Genomic DNA, 18,487 nt, shown 5'->3' with positions numbered 1-18,487 from the left:
GTCGTGGGTGCCGCCGTCGTGGGTGCCGCCGTCGTGGGTGCCGCCGTTGTTGGTGCCGCCGTTGTTGGTGCCGCCGTCGTGGGTGCTTCTGTCGTGGGTGCGGCTGTCGTGGGTGCGGCTGTTGTTGGTGCTGCTGTCGTTGGTGCTGCTGACGTTGGTGCTGCTGTCGTTGGTGCTGCTGTCGTCGGTGCTGCTGTCGTCGGTGCCCCTGTTGTCGGTGCCGCTGTCGTTGGTGCCGCTGTCGTTGGTGCCACTGTCGTTGGTGCCGCCGTCGTTGGTGCCGCCGTCGTTGGTGCCGCCGTCGTTGGTGCCGCCGTCGTTGGTGCCGCCGTCGTTGGTGCTGCTGTTGTTGGTGCTGCTGTTGTTGGTGCCGCCGTCGTTGGTGCAGCTGTTGTTGGTGCTGCTGTTGTGGGTGCCGCTGTCGTTGGTGCAGCTGTTGTTGGTGCTGCTGTCGTTGGTGCTGCTGTCGTTGGTGCTGCTGTTGTTGGTGCTGCTGTTGTTGGTGCTGCTGTCGTTGGTGCAGCTGTTGTTGGTGCTGCTGTTGTTGGTGCCGCTGTCGTTGGTGCAGCTGTTGTTGGTGCTGCTGTCGTTGGTGCCGCCGTCGTGGGTGCCGCCGTTGTTGGTGCCGCCGTTGTTGGTGCCGCCGTCGTGGGTGCTTCTGTCGTTGGTGCAGCTGTTGTGGGTGCTGCTGTCGTTGGTGCTGCTGTCGTTGGTGCAGCTGTTGTTGGTGCTGCTGTTGTTGGTGCTGCTGTCGTTGGTGCTGCTGTTGTTGGTGCTGCTGTTGTGGGTGCCGCTGTCGTTGGTGCCGCTGTCGTTGGTGCCGCTGTCGTTGGTGCCGCTGTCGTTGGTGCCGCCGTCGTTGGTGCCACCGTCGTTGGTGCCGCCGTCGTTGGTGCCGCCGTCGTTGTTGCCGCCGTCGTTGGTGCCGCCGTCGTTGGTGCCGCCGTCGTTGGTGCCGCCGTCGTTGGTGCCGCCGTCGTTGGTGCCGCCGTCGTTGGTGCAGATGTTGTTGGTGCCGCTGTTGTTGGTGCTGCTGTCGTTGGTGCTGCTGTCGTTGGTGCTGCTGTTGTGGGTGCCACTGTCGTTGGTGCCGCTGTCGTTGGTGCCGCTGTCGTTGGTGCCACTGTCGTTGGTGCCGCCGTCGTTGGTGCCGCCGTCGTTGGTGCCGCCGTCGTTGGTGCAGCTGTTGTTGGTGCTGCTGTTGTTGGTGCTGCTGTCGTTGGTGCTGCTGTTGTTGGTGCTGCTGTTGTGGGTGCCGCTGTCGTTGGTGCTGCTGTCGTTGGTGCTGCTGTCGTTGGTGCCGCTGTCGTTGGTGCCGCTGTCGTTGGTGCCGCTGTCGTTGGTGCCGCCGTCGTTGGTGCAGCTGTTGTTGGTGCTGCTGTTGTTGGTGCTGCTGTCGTTGGTGCTGCTGTCGTTGGTGCTGCTGTTGTGGGTGCCACTGTCGTTGGTGCCGCTGTCGTTGGTGCCGCTGTCGTTGGTGCCACTGTCGTTGGTGCCGCCGTCGTTGGTGCCGCCGTCGTTGGTGCCGCCGTCGTTGGTGCCGCCGTCGTTGGTGCAGCTGTTGTTGGTGCTGCTGTTGTTGGTGCTGCTGTCGTTGGTGCTGCTGTTGTTGGTGCTGCTGTTTTTGGTGCGGCTGTCGTTGGTGCCGCTGTCGTTGGTGCCGCTGTCGTTGGTGCCGCTGTCGTTGGTGCCGCTGTCGTTGGTGCCGCCGTCGTTGGTGCCGCCGTCGTTGGTGCAGCTGTTGTTGGTGCTGCTGTTGTTGGTGCTGCTGTCGTTGGTGCTGCTGTCGTTGGTGCTGCTGTTGTGGGTGCCACTGTCGATGGTGCCGCTGTCGTTGGTGCCGCTGTCGTTGGTGCCACTGTCGTTGGTGCCGCCGTCGTTGGTGCCGCCGTCGTTGGTGCCGCCGTCGTTGGTGCCGCCGTTGTTGGTGCAGCTGTTGTTGGTGCTGCTGTTGTTGGTGCTGCTGTCGTTGGTGCTGCTGTTGTTGGTGCTGCTGTTGTGGGTGCCGCTGTCGTTGGTGCCGCTGTCGTTGGTGCCGCTGTCGTTGGTGCCGCTGTCGTTGGTGCCGCTGTCGTTGGTGCCGCCGTCGTTGGTGCCGCCGTCGTTGGTGCCGCCGTCGTTGGTGCCGCCGTCGTTGGTGCCGCCGTCGTTGGTGCCGCCGTCGTTGGTGCCGCCGTCGTTGGTGCAGCTGTTGTTGGTGCTGCTGTTGTTGGTGCTGCTGTCGTTGGTGCAGCTGTTGTTGGTGCTGCTGTTGTTGGTGCTGCTGTCGTTGGTGCAGCTGTTGTTGGTGCTGCTGTCGTTGGTGCTGCTGTTGTTGGTGCTGCCGTTGTTGGTGCTGGAGTGGTTGGTCCAGGCGTTGTGCATTCGTGCATTTCATAGCAACATCTGTACCGTACCTCATAGTTTGAACAACTGTATTTGAAGACAAATTCAGTAATTATATTTGAATAATTCTCAGATTAAAAGACTTCAGTTAGTTTTTTCAATTTCGATATTTGAATGTGTATGCACGTAAGATTGAAGTTACGGATTTTTTCAGTAAACTCAATAGATTCGTGAAGTTATTTGTCATGAATAAAGGAAAAGTTAAAAATTATCAAAACCCAGTGGAGAGTGGATCTGATCCGCTACTTATATTTGGTTGAATACAAAAACGCTATTGCGTTGCCATTTTTACATTGAATTTGGATTTGGCCGCAATTACATTATACAGCATCAATATTCTAGTTACCCCCTAAGCACCCCCAGATAAAGTACAGGCAGCTTTTACATATTCTATTGCAAACAACCTATTGATAAACTTTAAGTTGGGCGCATTTCAGAAATCTTGGGTTGACTCTATAGTATTAAACATCACTGTATTTCTGGATACTTGTTGGTCAACTTATAGCCGTAGCAACTTTATTTACCGATTGCTTTAGGTCCGAATCGACATTGATTTTAAACATCCCATTGAAACCAATATTTAAGATGAAAAAGGCCCTTAGAAAAATAGGGCATGCTGTGGAACTCTAGGGCCGATCTTGAAAATAATGTTTGAAGCTTGTATGTGGATAACATTATGACTTTTAACCTTTTAAACTTGATTCTTCTATCGGAAATTACGAATTGACAAACGAGCTCATCGACTATTTAGCATACAGCCTGTTCTTGGTTTTACTTCTATTGGACCATCCTAAATAGTAAATTGCTTTAACCTAAATAAGAAAATCAATTCACAGATTTCCTGTAAAACCTGGTTCGCCAGGTTTGTCCTTTAGTCACTAACGAAAGCTAGCGTGTTTTTTTTCTGAAATGTCTTTTTTTAATGTTATCCAGTTGCTTGGCTTCAGTTACTGTCTTTGGCGTACTTCTTCCATTCTTTCGTACCAAAAATTGACCTTGAACTTCAGCAATTTACCCATAATAACCAATAGTTAAGGCATCGTTCCCATCATGCAACACATTCCATCGGTCCGCATAAATGGGCAATGATGAAATATTTGATTATAAAGGCTTCATTCATTTGTTCATTCCTGATACATTTTTTACGATTTTGCTGATTTTAAATCAATAAAGATGTGGTCTTTTAGGAAAAAACGCTTCTGGAGTTGAGTATGCCTGTATTTCGTTTTAAGAGTGTTGAAAAGTACAGTTCAAAAGCTATCTTTATTATTCAACAAATTGTTTGGATTGAGGCAATGATGTTATATGATCCATCACAACATGTTACATTATTGGTCAAATGATTGGGGACTTGTAGAGCAATGTTTGTAGGCTAACAATTCTATACATGAACTTACTTGTATTCACACTGAGCACCGTATTCTAAGGTACATTCAGTGAGCCCGTCATCTGAGATGCCTCCATTCCCTAGCACGTAATCTGTTCCTACGAGCCGGCACTCAATGTCCATTGGCGTCTCACAAATGTCATATCCGTTTTCTCGAGCTGATTCGTCATCTTCGTCCTCTTCGCCTTGTTCTTAAATTAATCAATAAATATATATCTTCATCCCGTTATTCTTAACATCATTTATGTGTAACAAGGAAATGTGTATGACTGTAATGGTGTAAACTTTTGGAAGAGCTGAGAGGAACTATGGTCTTAGACAACGTGAATTAACTGTCCTGAACAACTCCCCGAGGGTTAATATTCTCCCTGAAAGAGATCTGGTACTAAATTAGCAAACATACTTGATCTATCAAAAGTAAATCATTATGAACAGTATGGCACTAAATTGAACTATCATAACACATTGTCCTGTGTCCGAATATAATTTTCACATGGATCTAGTTTTGAATTTGATGAACCACACTGGATTGTATCATTTATGGACCGTTCTTGTTTATGTGTTTGCTGTTTGTTCCTACCTCCAGGTGTCTCACAAAGGAATTCCCTTGCAGTGTCACAATCCGTGGCTGTAAGGTCTCCATTCATCATCATTAGGCAACGTTGAGTATCACTTCCATCAGGGGCATTGCTGAAGAAGAAATAGTTGTGAAGGTCTCTTATGAAAGGGCGTTGTTATTTCAGCATTGCTACATTCCTGCTATAACTGCGTACAAATTAAGTTATTTTTCCAAAAATATGAGTTGATTTTAAGTACAGGACACGTGTGTTGAGAGTAGTTTTACTCTGCCGTCTGATATTGATTTCCTTTCTATAGTTTCTTTCAAACTTTTGCTAATTTTTGCCGTTTTATTCACGGACACTTATAAGCCATCCAAGTGCTAAACATATTTTGGAATGACAGGGAAATGATAATCTCACAGCGATGTAAGAAGGTCCAATCCGTCAGTGCTTCCGCTGTCCCACGCCCAAGCATCATTTATCCACGTGGCTCCCAGATAGTATGTTTTCTCTTCATATTCATCCATGATCATGCCCTGAAGTTGGGACAATTGCACCAATGCATAGGTTCAACAGGTTGGAAAGTCAACTGAAGCCAAAGACATCAAGTATCTCCTAGTAGCAGAGAGTTTATCAAGACCTGCACAATGAAGGCATCTGACTACCTGTCAAAACGTTGGTACAAGGAGGGACGTTTACTTATATGTTGAAAATTCTACTTTCAGATGTAGGTTTTAAATTGATGCTGCCTGTATCAGAGTCAACATTAAAGTATCTACTACTCAGGTTTGATTCATCTAACATGTAGCATGGGAACGGCTTTTACGTAGAAATGAATGGAAAGGGTCGGCAAATCCATGTCCATAGCAATGAATTCATAATTAAGAAAATAAGTTCCACTACTATGGTCTTCTGGGTTGACCTCTCCTTTTATCCTTGAGCAGATAGTTCGTAACTATAATAAAACTATAATTATGGATTTAAGAAATCATGTAGTGATTCTCTCTTGGTAAAAGATAGAGCACTTGATATCTACATTGTAATTTGTTCCCAAGGCATCAAAGACAATATTCCCGTTACACTTACATATTCATCGGAGGATGAAATAGACACCAAGCTGCCACCACCTTGCTGACAGATTATTTCTGCAGAATCCTTGTCTGTTGGTTCTTCCGTTTCGTGATGATAGCAGGATTCCCCAAATGGCATGTCATTATCATCCTCACACACTGAACAGTAGGAAACAAACAGACATTGGCATCTACTATCAAATGAAAGATAGATGTTGCTTTACCTTAAAGGACCCATGACCACTCGCAAAATTTCTACATGGAAGGAAAAGATATACAAGACAACATGCAATTTTGCAGGGTAAAATAGGTCAAGCTTGTATCATGAATCTAAGTTAAGCTAATGCTGCAGCGGAAGAAAAACAATGATTGGCATTTGCAAAAAGCCTAAAAAAATCGCAAGCTATCAAAATTTTGACGACTTCCAATTATATCAGAAGACAAAAACCGTCCCTACAACATAGACATAATTCTATTCAAGCTCTATCTTACGTGATAATTTCATACGAATAATATACATTCATATTTTTGCTCCAAAAATTATTATCAATCTTAGTTTAAACCGTGTTTATCATATCAAATGTTCCACAAGATTCCTGTTTTTAACAGTTTCAACACCAACGTACCTGTAGGAGGGCAGTGTGTATCTATCCATTCAGACCATTGACAATCAGGTTCACATATTGTAGTTGGTGCTTCAGTTGTGGGTGCTTCAGTTGTGGGTGCTGCTGTTGTGGGTGCTGCTGTTGTGGGTGCTGCTGTTGTGGGTGCCGCTGTTGTGGGTGCCGCTGTTGTGGGTGCCGCTGTTGTGGGTGCCGCTGTTGTGGGTGCCGCTGTTGTGGGTGCCGCTGTTGTCGGTGCCGCTGTTGTCGGTGCCGCTGTTGTGGGTGCCGCTGTTGTGGGTGCCGCTGTTGTGGGTGCCGCTGTTGTGGGTGCCGCTGTTGTGGGTGCCGCTGTCGTCGGTGCCGCCGTCGTTGGTGCCGCCGTCGTCGGTGCCGCCGTCGTCGGTGCCGCCGTCGTGGGTGCCGCCGTCGTGGGTGCCGCCGTCGTGGGTGCCGCCGTCGTGGGTGCCGCCGTCGTGGGTGCCGCCGTCGTGGGTGCCGCCGTCGTGGGTGCCGCCGTCGTGGGTGCCGCCGTCGTGGGTGCCGCCGTCGTGGGTGCCGCCGTCGTGGGTGCCGCCGTCGTGGGTGCCGCCGTCGTGGGTGCCGCCGTCGTCGGTGCCGCCGTCGTGGGTGCCGCCGTCGTGGGTGCCGCCGTCGTGGGTGCCGCCGTCGTGGGTGCCGCCGTCGTTGGTGCTGCCGTTGTTGGTGCCGCCGTCGTGGGTGCTTCTGTCGTGGGTGCGGCTGTCGTTGGTGCTGCTGTCGTTGGTGCTGCTGTCGTTGGTGCTGCTGTTGTTGGTGCCGCTGTTGTTGGTGCCGCTGTTGTTGGTGCCGCTGTTGTGGGTGCCGCTGTCGTTGGTGCCGCTGTCGTTGGCTCTGCTGTCGTTGGTGCCGCCGTCGTTGGTGCCGCCGTCGTTGGTGCCGCCGTCGTTGGTGCCGCCGTCGTTGGTGCCGCCGTCGTTGGTGCCGCCGTCGTTGGTGCCGCCGTCGTTGGTGCAGCTGTTGTTGGTGCTGCTGTTGTTGGTGCTGCTGTCGTTGGTGCAGCTGTTGTTGGTGCTGCTGTCGTTGGTGCTGCTGTTGTTGGTGCTGCCGTTGTTGGTGCTGGAGTGGTTGGTCCAGGCGTTGTGCATTCGTGCATTTCATAGCAACATCTGTACCGTACCTCATAGTTTGAACAACTGTATTTGAAGACAAATTCAGTAATTATGTTTGAATAATTCTCAGATTAAAAGACTACAGTTAGTTTTTTCAATTTCGATATTTGAATGTGTATGCACGTAAGATTGAAGTTACGGATTTTTTTCAGTAAACTCAATAAATTCTTGAAGTTATTTGTCATGAATAAAGGAAAAGTTAAAAATTATCAAAACCCAGTGGAGAGTGGATCTGATCCGCTAATTATATTTGGTTGAATAAAAAAACGCTATTGCGTTGCCAATTTTACATTGAATTTGGATTTGGCCGCAATTACATTATACAGCATCAATATTCTAGTAACCCCCTTAGCACCCCCAGATAAAGTACAGGCAGCTTTTACATATTCTATTGCAAACAACCTATTGATAAACTTTAAGTTGGGCGCATTTCAGAAATCTTGGGTTGACTTTATAGTATAAAACATCACTGTATTTCTGGATACTTGTTGGTCAACTTATAGCCGTAGCAACTTTATTTACCGATTGCTTTAGGTCCGAATCGACATTGATTTTAAACATCCCATTGAAACCAATATTTAAGATTTAAGTATTAAACATCACTGTATTTTGGATACTTGTTGGTCAACTTATAGCCGTAGCAACTTTATTTACCGATTGCTTTAGGTCCGAATCGACATTGATTTTAAACATCCCATTGAAACCAATATTTAAGATAAAAAAGGCCCTTAGAAAAATAGGGCGTGCTGTGGAACTCTAGGGCCGATCTTGAAAATAATGTTTTAAACTTGCATGTGGATAGTATTATGACTTTTAACCTTTTAAACTTGATTCTTCTATCGGAAATTAAGAATTGACAAACGAGCTCATCGACTATTTAGCATACAGCCTGTTCTTGGTTTTACTTCTATTGAACCATCCTAAATAGTAAATTGCTTTAACCTAATTAACAAATCAATTCCGAGATTTCCTGTAAAACCTGGTTTGCAAGTTCTGTCCTTTAGTCACTTACGAAAGCTAGCGTGTTTTTTTCTGAAATATTTTATTTTAATGTTATCCAGTTGCTTGGCTTCAGTTACTGTCTTTGGTGTAATTCTTCCATTCTTTCGTACCAAAAATTGACCTTGAACTTCAGCAATTTACTTATAATAACCAATAGTTAAGGCATCGTTCCCATCATGCAACACATTCCATCGGTCCGCATAAATTGGTACTAATGAACCATTTGATTATAAAGGCTTCATTTATTTGTTCATTCGTGATTCATTTTTACAATTTTGCTGATTTTAAATCAATAAAGATGTGGTCTTTTAGGAAAAAACGCTTCTGGAGTTGAGTATGCCTGTATTTCGTTTTAAGAGTGTTGAAAAATACAGTTCAAAAGCTATCTTTATTATTCAACAAATTGTTTGGATTGAAGCAATGATGTTATATGATCCATCACAACATGTTACATTATTGGTCAAATGATTGGGAACTTGTAGAGCAATGTTTGTTGGCTAACAATTCTATACATGAACTTACTTGTATTCACACTGAGCACCGTATTCTAAGGTACATTCAGTGAGCCCGTCATCTGAGATGCCTCCATTCCCTAGCACGTAATCTGTTCCTACGAGCCGGCACTCAATGTCCATTGGCGTCTCACAAATGTCATATCCGTTTTCTCGAGCTGATTCGTCATCTTCGTCCTCTTCGCCTTGTTCTTAAATTAATCAATAAATATATATCTTCATCCCGTTATTCTTAACATCATTTATGTGTAACAAGGAAATGTGTATGACTGTAATGGTGTAAACTTTTGGAAGAGCTGAGAGGAACTATGGTCTTAGACAACGTGAATTAACTGTCCTGAACAACTCCCCGAGGGTTAATATTCTCCCTGAAAGAGATCTGGTACTAAATTAGCAAACATACTTGATCTATCAAAAGTAAATCATTATGAACAGTATGGCACTAAATTGAACTATCATAACACGTTGTCCTGTGTCCGAATATAATTTTCACATGGATCTAGTTTTGAATTTGATGAACCACACTGGATTGTATCATTTATAGACCGTTCTTGTTTATGTGTTTGTTGTTTGTTCCTACCTCCAGGTGTCTCACAAAGGAATTCCCTTGCAGTGTCACAATCCGTGGCTGTAAGGTCTCCATTCATCATCATTAGGCAACGTTGAGTATCACTTCCATCAGGGGCATTGCTGAAGAAGAAATAGTTGTGAAGGTCTCTTATGAAAGGGCGTTGTTATTTCAGCATTGCTACATTCCTGCTATAACTGCGTACAAATTAAGTTATTTTTCCAAATATATGAGTTGATTTTAAGTACAGGACACGTGTGTTGAGAGTAGTTTTACTCTGCCGTCTGATATTGATTTCCTTTCTATAGTTTCTTTCAAACTTTTGCTAATTTTTGCCGTTTTATTCGCGGACACTTATAAGCCATCCAAGTGCTAAACATATTTTGGAATGACAGGGAAATGATAATCTCACAGCGATGTAAGAAGGTCCAATCCGTCAGTGCTTCCGCTGTCCCACGCCCAAGCATCATTTATCCACGTGGCTCCCAGATAGTACGTTTTCTCTTCATATTCATCCATGATCATGCCCTGAAGTTGGGACAATTGCACCAATGCATAGGTTCAACAGGTTGGAAAGTCAACTGAAGCCAAAGACATCAAGTATCTCCTAGTAGCAGAGAGTTTATCAAGACCTGCACAATGAAGGCATCTGACTACCTGTCAAAACGTTGGTACAAGGAGGGACGTTTACTTATATGTTGAAAATTCTACTTTCAGATGTAGGTTTTAAATTGATGCTGCCTGTATCAGAGTCAACATTAAAGTATCTACTACTCAGGTTTGATTCATCTAACATGTAGCATGAAAACGGCTTTTACGTAGAAATGAATGGAAAGGGTCGGCAAATCCATGTCCATAGCAATGAATTCATAATTAAGAAAATAAGTTCCACTACTATGGTCTTCTGGGTTGACCTCTCCTTTTATCCTTGAGCAGATACTTCGTAACTATAATAAAACTATAATTATGGATTTAAGAAATCATGTATTGATTCTCTCTTGGTAAAAGATAGAGCACTTGATATCTACATTGTAATTTGTTCCCAAGGCATCAAAGACAATATTCCCGTTACACTTACATATTCATCGGAGGATGAAATAGACACCAAGCTGCCACCACCTTGCTGACAGATTATTTCTGCAGAATCCTTGTCTGTTGGTTCTTCCGTTTCGTAATGATAGCAGGATTCCCCAAATGGCATGTCATTATCATCCTCACACACTGAACAGTAGGAAACAAACAGACATTGGCATCTACTATCAAATGAAAGATAGATGTTGCTTTACCTTAAAGGACCCATGACCACTCGCAAAATTTCTACATGGAAGGAAAAGATATACAAGACAACATGCAATTTTGCAGGGTATCATGACATGAATCTAAGTTAAGCTAATGCTGTAGCGGAAGAAAAACAATGATTGGCATTTGGAAAAAGCCTAAAAAAATCGCAAGCTATCAAAATTTTGACGACTTCTTATTATATCAGAAGACAAAAACCGTCCCTACAACATAGACATAATTCTATTCAAGCTCTATCTTACGTGATAATTTCATACGAATAATATACATTCATATTTTTGCTCCAAAAAGTATTATCAATCTTAGTTTAAACCGTGTTTATCATATCAAATGTTCCACAAGATTCCTGTTTTTAACAGTTTCAACACCAACGTACCTGTAGGAGGGCAGTGTGTATCTATCCATTCAGACCATTGACAATCAGGTTCACATATTGTAGTTGGTGCTTCAGTTGTGGGTGCTGCTGTTGTGGGTGCTGCTGTTGTGGGTGCTGCTGTTGTGGGTGCTGCTGTTGTGGGTGCTGCTGTTGTGGGTGCTGCTGTTGTGGGTGCTGCTGTTGTGGGTGCCGCTGTTGTGGGTGCCGCTGTTGTGGGTGCCGCTGTTGTGGGTGCCGCTGTTGTCGGTGCCGCTGTTGTCGGTGCCGCTGTTGTGGGTGCCGCTGTTGTGGGTGCCGCTGTTGTGGGTGCCGCTGTTGTGGGTGCCGCTGTTGTCGGTGCCGCTGTCGTCGGTGCCGCTGTCGTCGGTGCCGCCGTCGTCGGTGCCGCCGTCGTCGGTGCCGCCGTCGTGGGTGCCGCCGTCGTCGGTGCCGCCGTCGTGGGTGCCGCCGTCGTGGGTGCCGCCGTCGTGGGTGCCGCCGTTGTTGGTGCCGCCGTTGTTGGTGCCGCCGTCGTGGGTGCTTCTGTCGTGGGTGCGGCTGTCGTTGGTGCTGCTGTCGTTGGTGCTGCTGTCGTTGGTGCTGCTGTCGTTGGTGCCGCTGTTGTTGGTGCCGCTGTCGTTGGTGCCGCCGTCGTTGGTGCCGCCGTCGTTGGTGCCGCCGTCGTTGGTGCCGCCGTCGTTGGCGCCGCCGTCGTTGGCGCCGCCGTCGTTGGCGCCGCCGTCGTTGGCGCCGCCGTCGTTGGTGCCGCCGTCGTTGGTGCAGCTGTTGTTGGTGCTGCTGTTGTTGGTGCTGCTGTCGTTGGTGCAGCTGTTGTTGGTGCTGCTGTCGTTGGTGCTGCTGTTGTTGGTGCTGCCGTGGTTGGTGCTGGAGTGGTTGGTCCAGGCGTTGTGCATTCGTGCATTTCATAGCAACATCTGTACCGTACCTCATAGTTTGAACAACTGTATTTGAAGACAAATTCAGTAATTATGTTTGAATAATTCTCAGATTAAAAGACTACAGTTAGTTTTTTTCAATTTCGATATTTGAATGTGTATGCACGTAAGATTGAAGTTACGGATTTTTTTCAGTAAACTCAATAAATTCTTGAAGTTATTTGTCATGAATAAAGGAAAAGTTAAAAATTATCAAAACCCAGTGGAGAGTGGATCTGATCCGCTAATTATATTTTGTTGAATAAAAAAACGCTATTGCGTTGCCAATTTTACATTGAATTTGGATTTGGCCGCAATTACATTATACAGCATCAATATTCTAGTAACCCCCTAAGCACCCCCAGATAAAGTACAGGCAGCTTTTACATATTCTATTGCAAACAACCTATTGATAAACTTTAAGTTGGGCGCATTTCAGAAATCTTGGGTTGACTTTATAGTATAAAACATCACTGTATTTCTGGATACTTGTTGGTCAACTTATAGCCGTAGCAACTTTATTTACCGATTGCTTTAGGTCCGAATCGACATTGATTTTGAACATCCCATTGAAACCAATATTTAAGATAAAAAAGGCCCTTAGAAAAATAGGGCGTGCTGTGGAACTCTAGGGCCGATCTTGAAAATAATGTTTTAAACTTGCATGTGGATAGTATTATGACTTTTAACCTTTTAAACTTGATTCTTCTATCGGAAATTAAGAATTGACAAACGAGCTCATCGACTATTTAGCATACAGCCTGTTCTTGGTTTTACTTCTATTGAACCATCCTAAATAGTAAATTGCTTTAACCTAATTAACAAATCAATTCCGAGATTTCCTGTAAAACCTGGTTTGCAAGTTCTGTCCTTTAGTCACTTACGAAAGCTAGCGTGTTTTTTTCTGAAATATTTTATTTTAATGTTATCCAGTTGCTTGGCTTCAGTTACTGTCTTTGGTGTAATTCTTCCATTCTTTCGTACCAAAAATTGACCTTGAACTTCAGCAATTTACTTATAATAACCAATAGTTAAGGCATCGTTCCCATCATGCAACACATTCCATCGGTCCGCATAAATTGGTACTAATGAACCATTTGATTATAAAGGCTTCATTCATTTGTTCATTCGTGATTCATTTTTACAATTTTGCTGATTTTAAATCAATAAAGATGTGGTCTTTTAGGAAAAAACGCTTCTGGAGTTGAGTATGCCTGTATTTCGTTTTAAGAGTGTTGAAAAATACAGTTCAAAAGCTATCTTTATTATTCAACAAATTGTTTGGATTGAAGCAATGATGTTATATGATCCATCACAACATGTTACATTATTGGTCAAATGATTGGGAACTTGTAGAGCAACGTTTGTAGGCTAACAATTCTATACATGAACTTACTTGTATTCACACTGAGCACCGTATTCTAAGGTACATTCAGTGAGCCCGTCATCTGAGATGCCTCCATTCCCTAGCACGTAATCTGTTCCTACGAGCCGGCACTCAATGTCCATTGGCGTCTCACAAATGTCATATCCGTTTTCTCGAGCTGATTCGTCATCTTCGTCCTCTTCGCCTTGTTCTTAAATTAATCAATAAATATATATCTTCATCCCGTTATTCTTAACATCATTTATGTGTAACAAGGAAATGTGTATGACTGTAATGGTGTAAACTTTTGGAAGAGCTGAGAGGAACTATGGTCTTAGACAACGTGAATTAACTGTCCTGAACAACTCCCCGAGGGTTAATATTCTCCCTGAAAGAGATACTGGTACTAAATTAGCAAACATACTTGATCTATCAAAAGTAAATCATTATGAACAGTATGGCACTAAATTGAACTATCATAACACATTGTCCTGTGTCCGAATATAATTTTCACATGGATCTTGTTTTGAATTTGATGAACCACACTGGATTGTATCATTTATGGACCGTTCTTGTTTATGTGTTTGCTGTTTGTTCCTACCTCCAGGTGTCTCACAAAGGAATTCCCTTGCAGTGTCACAATCCGTGGCTGTAAGGTCTCCATTCATCATCATTAGGCAACGTTGAGTATCACTTCCATCAGGGGCATTGCTGAAGAAGAAATAGTTGTGAAGGTCTCTTATGAAAGGGCGTTGTTATTTCAGCATTGCTACATTCCTGCTATAACTGCGTACAAATTAAGTTATTTTTCCAAAAATATGAGTTGATTTTAAGTACAGGACACGTGTGTTGAGAGTAGTTTTACTCTGCCGTCTGATATTGATTTCCTTTCTATAGTTTCTTTCAAACTTTTGCTAATTTTTGCCGTTTTATTCACGGACACTTATAAGCCATCCAAGTGCTAAACATATTTTGGAATGACAGGGAAATGATAATCTCACAGCGATGTAAGAAGGTCCAATCCGTCAGTGCTTCCGCTGTCCCACGCCCAAGCATCATTTATCCACGTGGCTCCCAGATAGTATGTTTTCTCTTCATATTCATCCATGATCATGCCCTGAAGTTGGGACAATTGCACCAATGCATAGGTTCAACAGGTTGGAAAGTCAACTGAAGCCAAAGACATCAAGTATCTCCTAGTAGCAGAGAGTTTATCAAGACCTGCACAATGAAGGCATCTGACTACCTGTCAAAACGTTGGTACAAGGAGGGACGTTTACTTATATGTTGAAAATTCTACTTTCAGATGTAGGTTTTAAATTGATGCTGCCTGTATCAGAGTCAACATTAAAGTATCTACTACTCAGGTTTGATTCATCTAACATGTAGCATGGGAACGGCTTTTACGTAGAAATGAATGGAAAGGGTCGGCAAATCCATGTCCATAGCAATGAATTCATAATTAAGAAAATAAGTTCCACTACTATGGTCTTCTGGGTTGACCTCTCCTTTTATCCTTGAGCAGATAGTTCGTAACTATAATAAAACTATAATTATGGATTTAAGAAATCATGTAGTGATTCTCTCTTGGTAAAAGATAGAGCACTTGATATCTACATTGTAATTTGTTCCCAAGGCATCAAAGACAATATTCCCGTTACACTTACATATTCATCGGAGGATGAAATAGACACCAAGCTGCCACCACCTTGCTGACAGATTATTTCTGCAGAATCCTTGTCTGTTGGTTCTTCCGTTTCGTGATGATAGCAGGATTCCCCAAATGGCATGTCATTATCATCCTCACACACTGAACAGTAGGAAACAAACAGACATTGGCATCTACTATCAAATGAAAGATAGATGTTGCTTTACCTTAAAGGACCCATGACCACTCGCAAAATTTCTACATGGAAGGAAAAGATATACAAGACAACATGCAATTTTGCAGGGTAAAATAGGTCAAGCTTGTATCATGAATCTAAGTTAAGCTAATGCTGCAGCGGAAGAAAAACAATGATTGGCATTTGCAAAAAGCCTAAAAAAATCGCAAGCTATCAAAATTTTGACGACTTCCAATTATATCAGAAGACAAAAACCGTCCCTACAACATAGACATAATTCTATTCAAGCTCTATCTTACGTGATAATTTCATACGAATAATATACATTCATATTTTTGCTCCAAAAATTATTATCAATCTTAGTTTAAACCGTGTTTATCATATCAAATGTTCCACAAGATTCCTGTTTTTAACAGTTTCAACACCAACGTACCTGTAGGAGGGCAGTGTGTATCTATCCATTCAGACCATTGACAATCAGGTTCACATATTGTAGTTGGTGCTTCAGTTGTGGGTGCTTCAGTTGTGGGTGCTGCTGTTGTGGGTGCTGCTGTTGTGGGTGCTGCTGTTGTGGGTGCCGCTGTTGTGGGTGCCGCTGTTGTGGGTGCCGCTGTTGTGGGTGCCGCTGTTGTGGGTGCCGCCGTCGTGGGTGCCGCCGTCGTGGGTGCCGCCGTCGTCGGTGCCGCCGTCGTGGGTGCCGCCGTCGTCGGTGCCGCCGTCGTGGGTGCCGCCGTCGTGGGTGCCGCCGTCGTGGGTGCCGCCGTCGTCGGTGCCGCCGTCGTCGGTGCCGCCGTCGTCGGTGCCGCCGTCGTCGGTGCCGCCGTCGTGGGTGCCGCCGTCGTGGGTGCCGCCGTCGTGGGTGCCGCCGTCGTGGGTGCCGCCGTCGTGGGTGCCGCTGTTGTTGGTGCCGCTGTTGTGGGTGCCGCTGTTGTGGGTGCCGCTGTTGTGGGTGCCGCTGTTGTGGGTGCCGCTGTCGTCGGTGCCGCCGTCGTGGGTGCCGCCGTCGTCGGTGCCGCCGTCGTGGGTGCCGCCGTCGTGGGTGCCGCCGTCGTGGGTGCCGCCGTCGTGGGTGCCGCCGTCGTGGGTGCCGCCGTCGTGGGTGCCGCCGTCGTCGGTGCCGCCGTCGTCGGTGCCGCCGTCGTCGGTGCCGCCGTCGTCGGTGCCGCCGTTGTCGGTGCCGCCGTCGTGGGTGCCGCCGTCGTGGGTGCCGCCGTCGTGGGTGCCGCCGTCGTCGGTGCCGCCGTCGTGGGTGCCGCCGTCGTGGGTGCCGCCGTCGTGGGTGCCGCCGTCGTGGGTGCCGCCGTTGTTGGTGCTGCCGTTGTTGGTGCCGCCGTCGTGGGTGCTTCTGTCGTGGGTGCGGCTGTCGTTGGTGCTGCTGTCGTTGGTGCTGCTGTCGTTGGTGCTGCTGTCGTTGGTGCCGCTGTTGTTGGTGCCGCTGTTGTTGGTGCCGCTGTTGTGGGTGCCGCTGTCGTTGGTGCCGCTGTCGTTGGTGCCGCCGTCGTTGGTGCCGCCGTCGTTGGTGCCGCCGTCGTTGGTGCCGCCGTCGTTGGTGCCGCCGTCGTTGGTGCCGCCGTCGTTGGTGCCGCCGTCGTTGGTGCCGCCGTCGTTGGTGCAGCTGTTGTTGGTGCTGCTGTTGTTGGTGCTGCTGTCGTTGGTGCAGCTGTTGTTGGTGCTGCTGTCGTTGGTGCTGCTGTTGTTGGTGCTGCCGTTGTTGGTGCTGGAGTGGTTGGTCCAGGCGTTGTGCATTCGTGCATTTCATAGCAACATCTGTACCGTACCTCATAGTTTGAACAACTGTATTTGAAGACAAATTCAGTAATTATGTTTGAATAATTCTCAGATTAAAAGACTACAGTTAGTTTTTTCAATTTCGATATTTGAATGTGTATGCACGTAAGATTGAAGTTACGGATTTTTTTCAGTAAACTCAAAAAATTCTTGAAGTTATTTGTCATGAATAAAGGAAAAGTTAAAAATTATCAAAACCCAGTGGAGAGTGGATCTGATCCGCTAATTATATTTTGTTGAATAAAAAAACGCTATTGCGTTGCCAATTTTACATTGAATTTGGATTTGGCCGCAATTACATTATACAGCATCAATATTCTAGTAACCCCCTTAGCACCCCCAGATAAAGTACAGGCAGCTTTTACATATTCTATTGCAAACAACCAATTGATAAACTTTAAGTTGGGCGCATTTCAGAAATCTTGGGTTGACTTTATAGTATAAAACATCACTGTATTTCTGGATACTTGTTGGTCAACTTATAGCCGTAGCAACTTTATTTACCGATTGCTTTAGGTCCGAATCGACATTGATTTTAAACATCCCATTGAAACCAATATTTAAGATTTAAGTATTAAACATCACTGTATTTTGGATACTTGTTGGTCAACTTATAGCCGTAGCAACTTTATTTACCGATTGCTTTAGGTCCGAATCGACATTGATTTTAAACATCCCATTGAAACCAATATTTAAGATAAAAAAGGCCCTTAGAAAAATAGGGCGTGCTGTGGAACTCTAGGGCCGATCTTGAAAATAATGTTTTAAACTTGCATGTGGATAGTATTATGACTTTTAACCTTTTAAACTTGATTCTTCTATCGGAAATTAAGAATTGACAAACGAGCTCATCGACTATTTAGCATACAGCCTGTTCTTGGTTTTACTTCTATTGAACCATCCTAAATAGTAAATTGCTTTAACCTAATTAACAAATCGATTCCGAGATTTCCTGTAAAACCTGGTTTGCAAGTTCTGTCCTTTAGTCACTTACGAAAGCTAGCGTGTTTTTTTCTGAAATATTTTATTTTAATGTTATCCAGTTGCTTGGCTTCAGTTACTGTCTTTGGTGTAATTCTTCCATTCTTTCGTACCAAAAATTGACCTTGAACTTCAGCAATTTACTTATAATAACCAATAGTTAAGGCATCGTTCCCATCATGCAACACATTCCATCGGTCCGCATAAATTGGTACTAATGAACCATTTGATTATAAAGGCTTCATTCATTTGTTCATTCGTGATTCATTTTTACAATTTTGCTGATTTTAAATCAATAAAGATGTGGTCTTTTAGGAAAAAACGCTTCTGGAGTTGAGTATGCCTGTATTTCGTTTTAAGAGTGTTGAAAAATACAGTTCAAAAGCTATCTTTATTATTCAACAAATTGTTTGGATTGAAGCAATGATGTTATATGATCCATCACAACATGTTACATTATTGGTCAAATGATTGGGAACTTGTAGAGCAATGTTTGTAGGCTAACAATTCTATACATGAACTTACTTGTATTCACACTGAGCACCGTATTCTAAGGTACATTCAGTGAGCCCGTCATCTGAGATGCCTCCATTCCCTAGCACGTAATCTGTTCCTACGAGCCGGCACTCAATGTCCATTGGCGTCTCACAAATGTCATATCCGTTTTCTCGAGCTGATTCGT

At 45.0% G+C, this 18,487-nt stretch overlaps 1 protein-coding gene across 1 annotated transcript; it reads right to left on the bottom strand.

Annotated features, from left to right (window-relative positions):
* Positions 1–4,748: 4,748 nt before the first annotated feature.
* On the bottom strand, positions 4,749–11,272 carry LOC136424616 (mucin-2-like). Its single transcript, XM_066413233.1, has 7 exons — positions 10,913–11,272; positions 10,316–10,458; positions 9,650–9,765; positions 9,250–9,359; positions 8,680–8,860; positions 6,657–7,179; positions 4,749–4,868 (listed from the first exon to the last, which is right to left on the bottom strand). Exons 2-7 carry the CDS (start codon positions 10,436–10,438, stop codon positions 4,749–4,751), a joined length of 1,173 nt encoding a protein of 390 aa, XP_066269330.1. The 5' UTR covers positions 10,439–10,458; positions 10,913–11,272.
* Between the last annotated feature and the right edge of the window lie 7,215 nt (positions 11,273–18,487).

The sequence above is a fragment of the Branchiostoma lanceolatum genome, chromosome 18 (assembly GCF_035083965.1).
Source record: "Branchiostoma lanceolatum isolate klBraLanc5 chromosome 18, klBraLanc5.hap2, whole genome shotgun sequence".
In the NCBI taxonomy this organism is placed as follows: Eukaryota; Metazoa; Chordata; class Leptocardii; order Amphioxiformes; family Branchiostomatidae; genus Branchiostoma; species Branchiostoma lanceolatum.
This window is presented reverse-complemented; position numbering and strand designations above follow the sequence as displayed.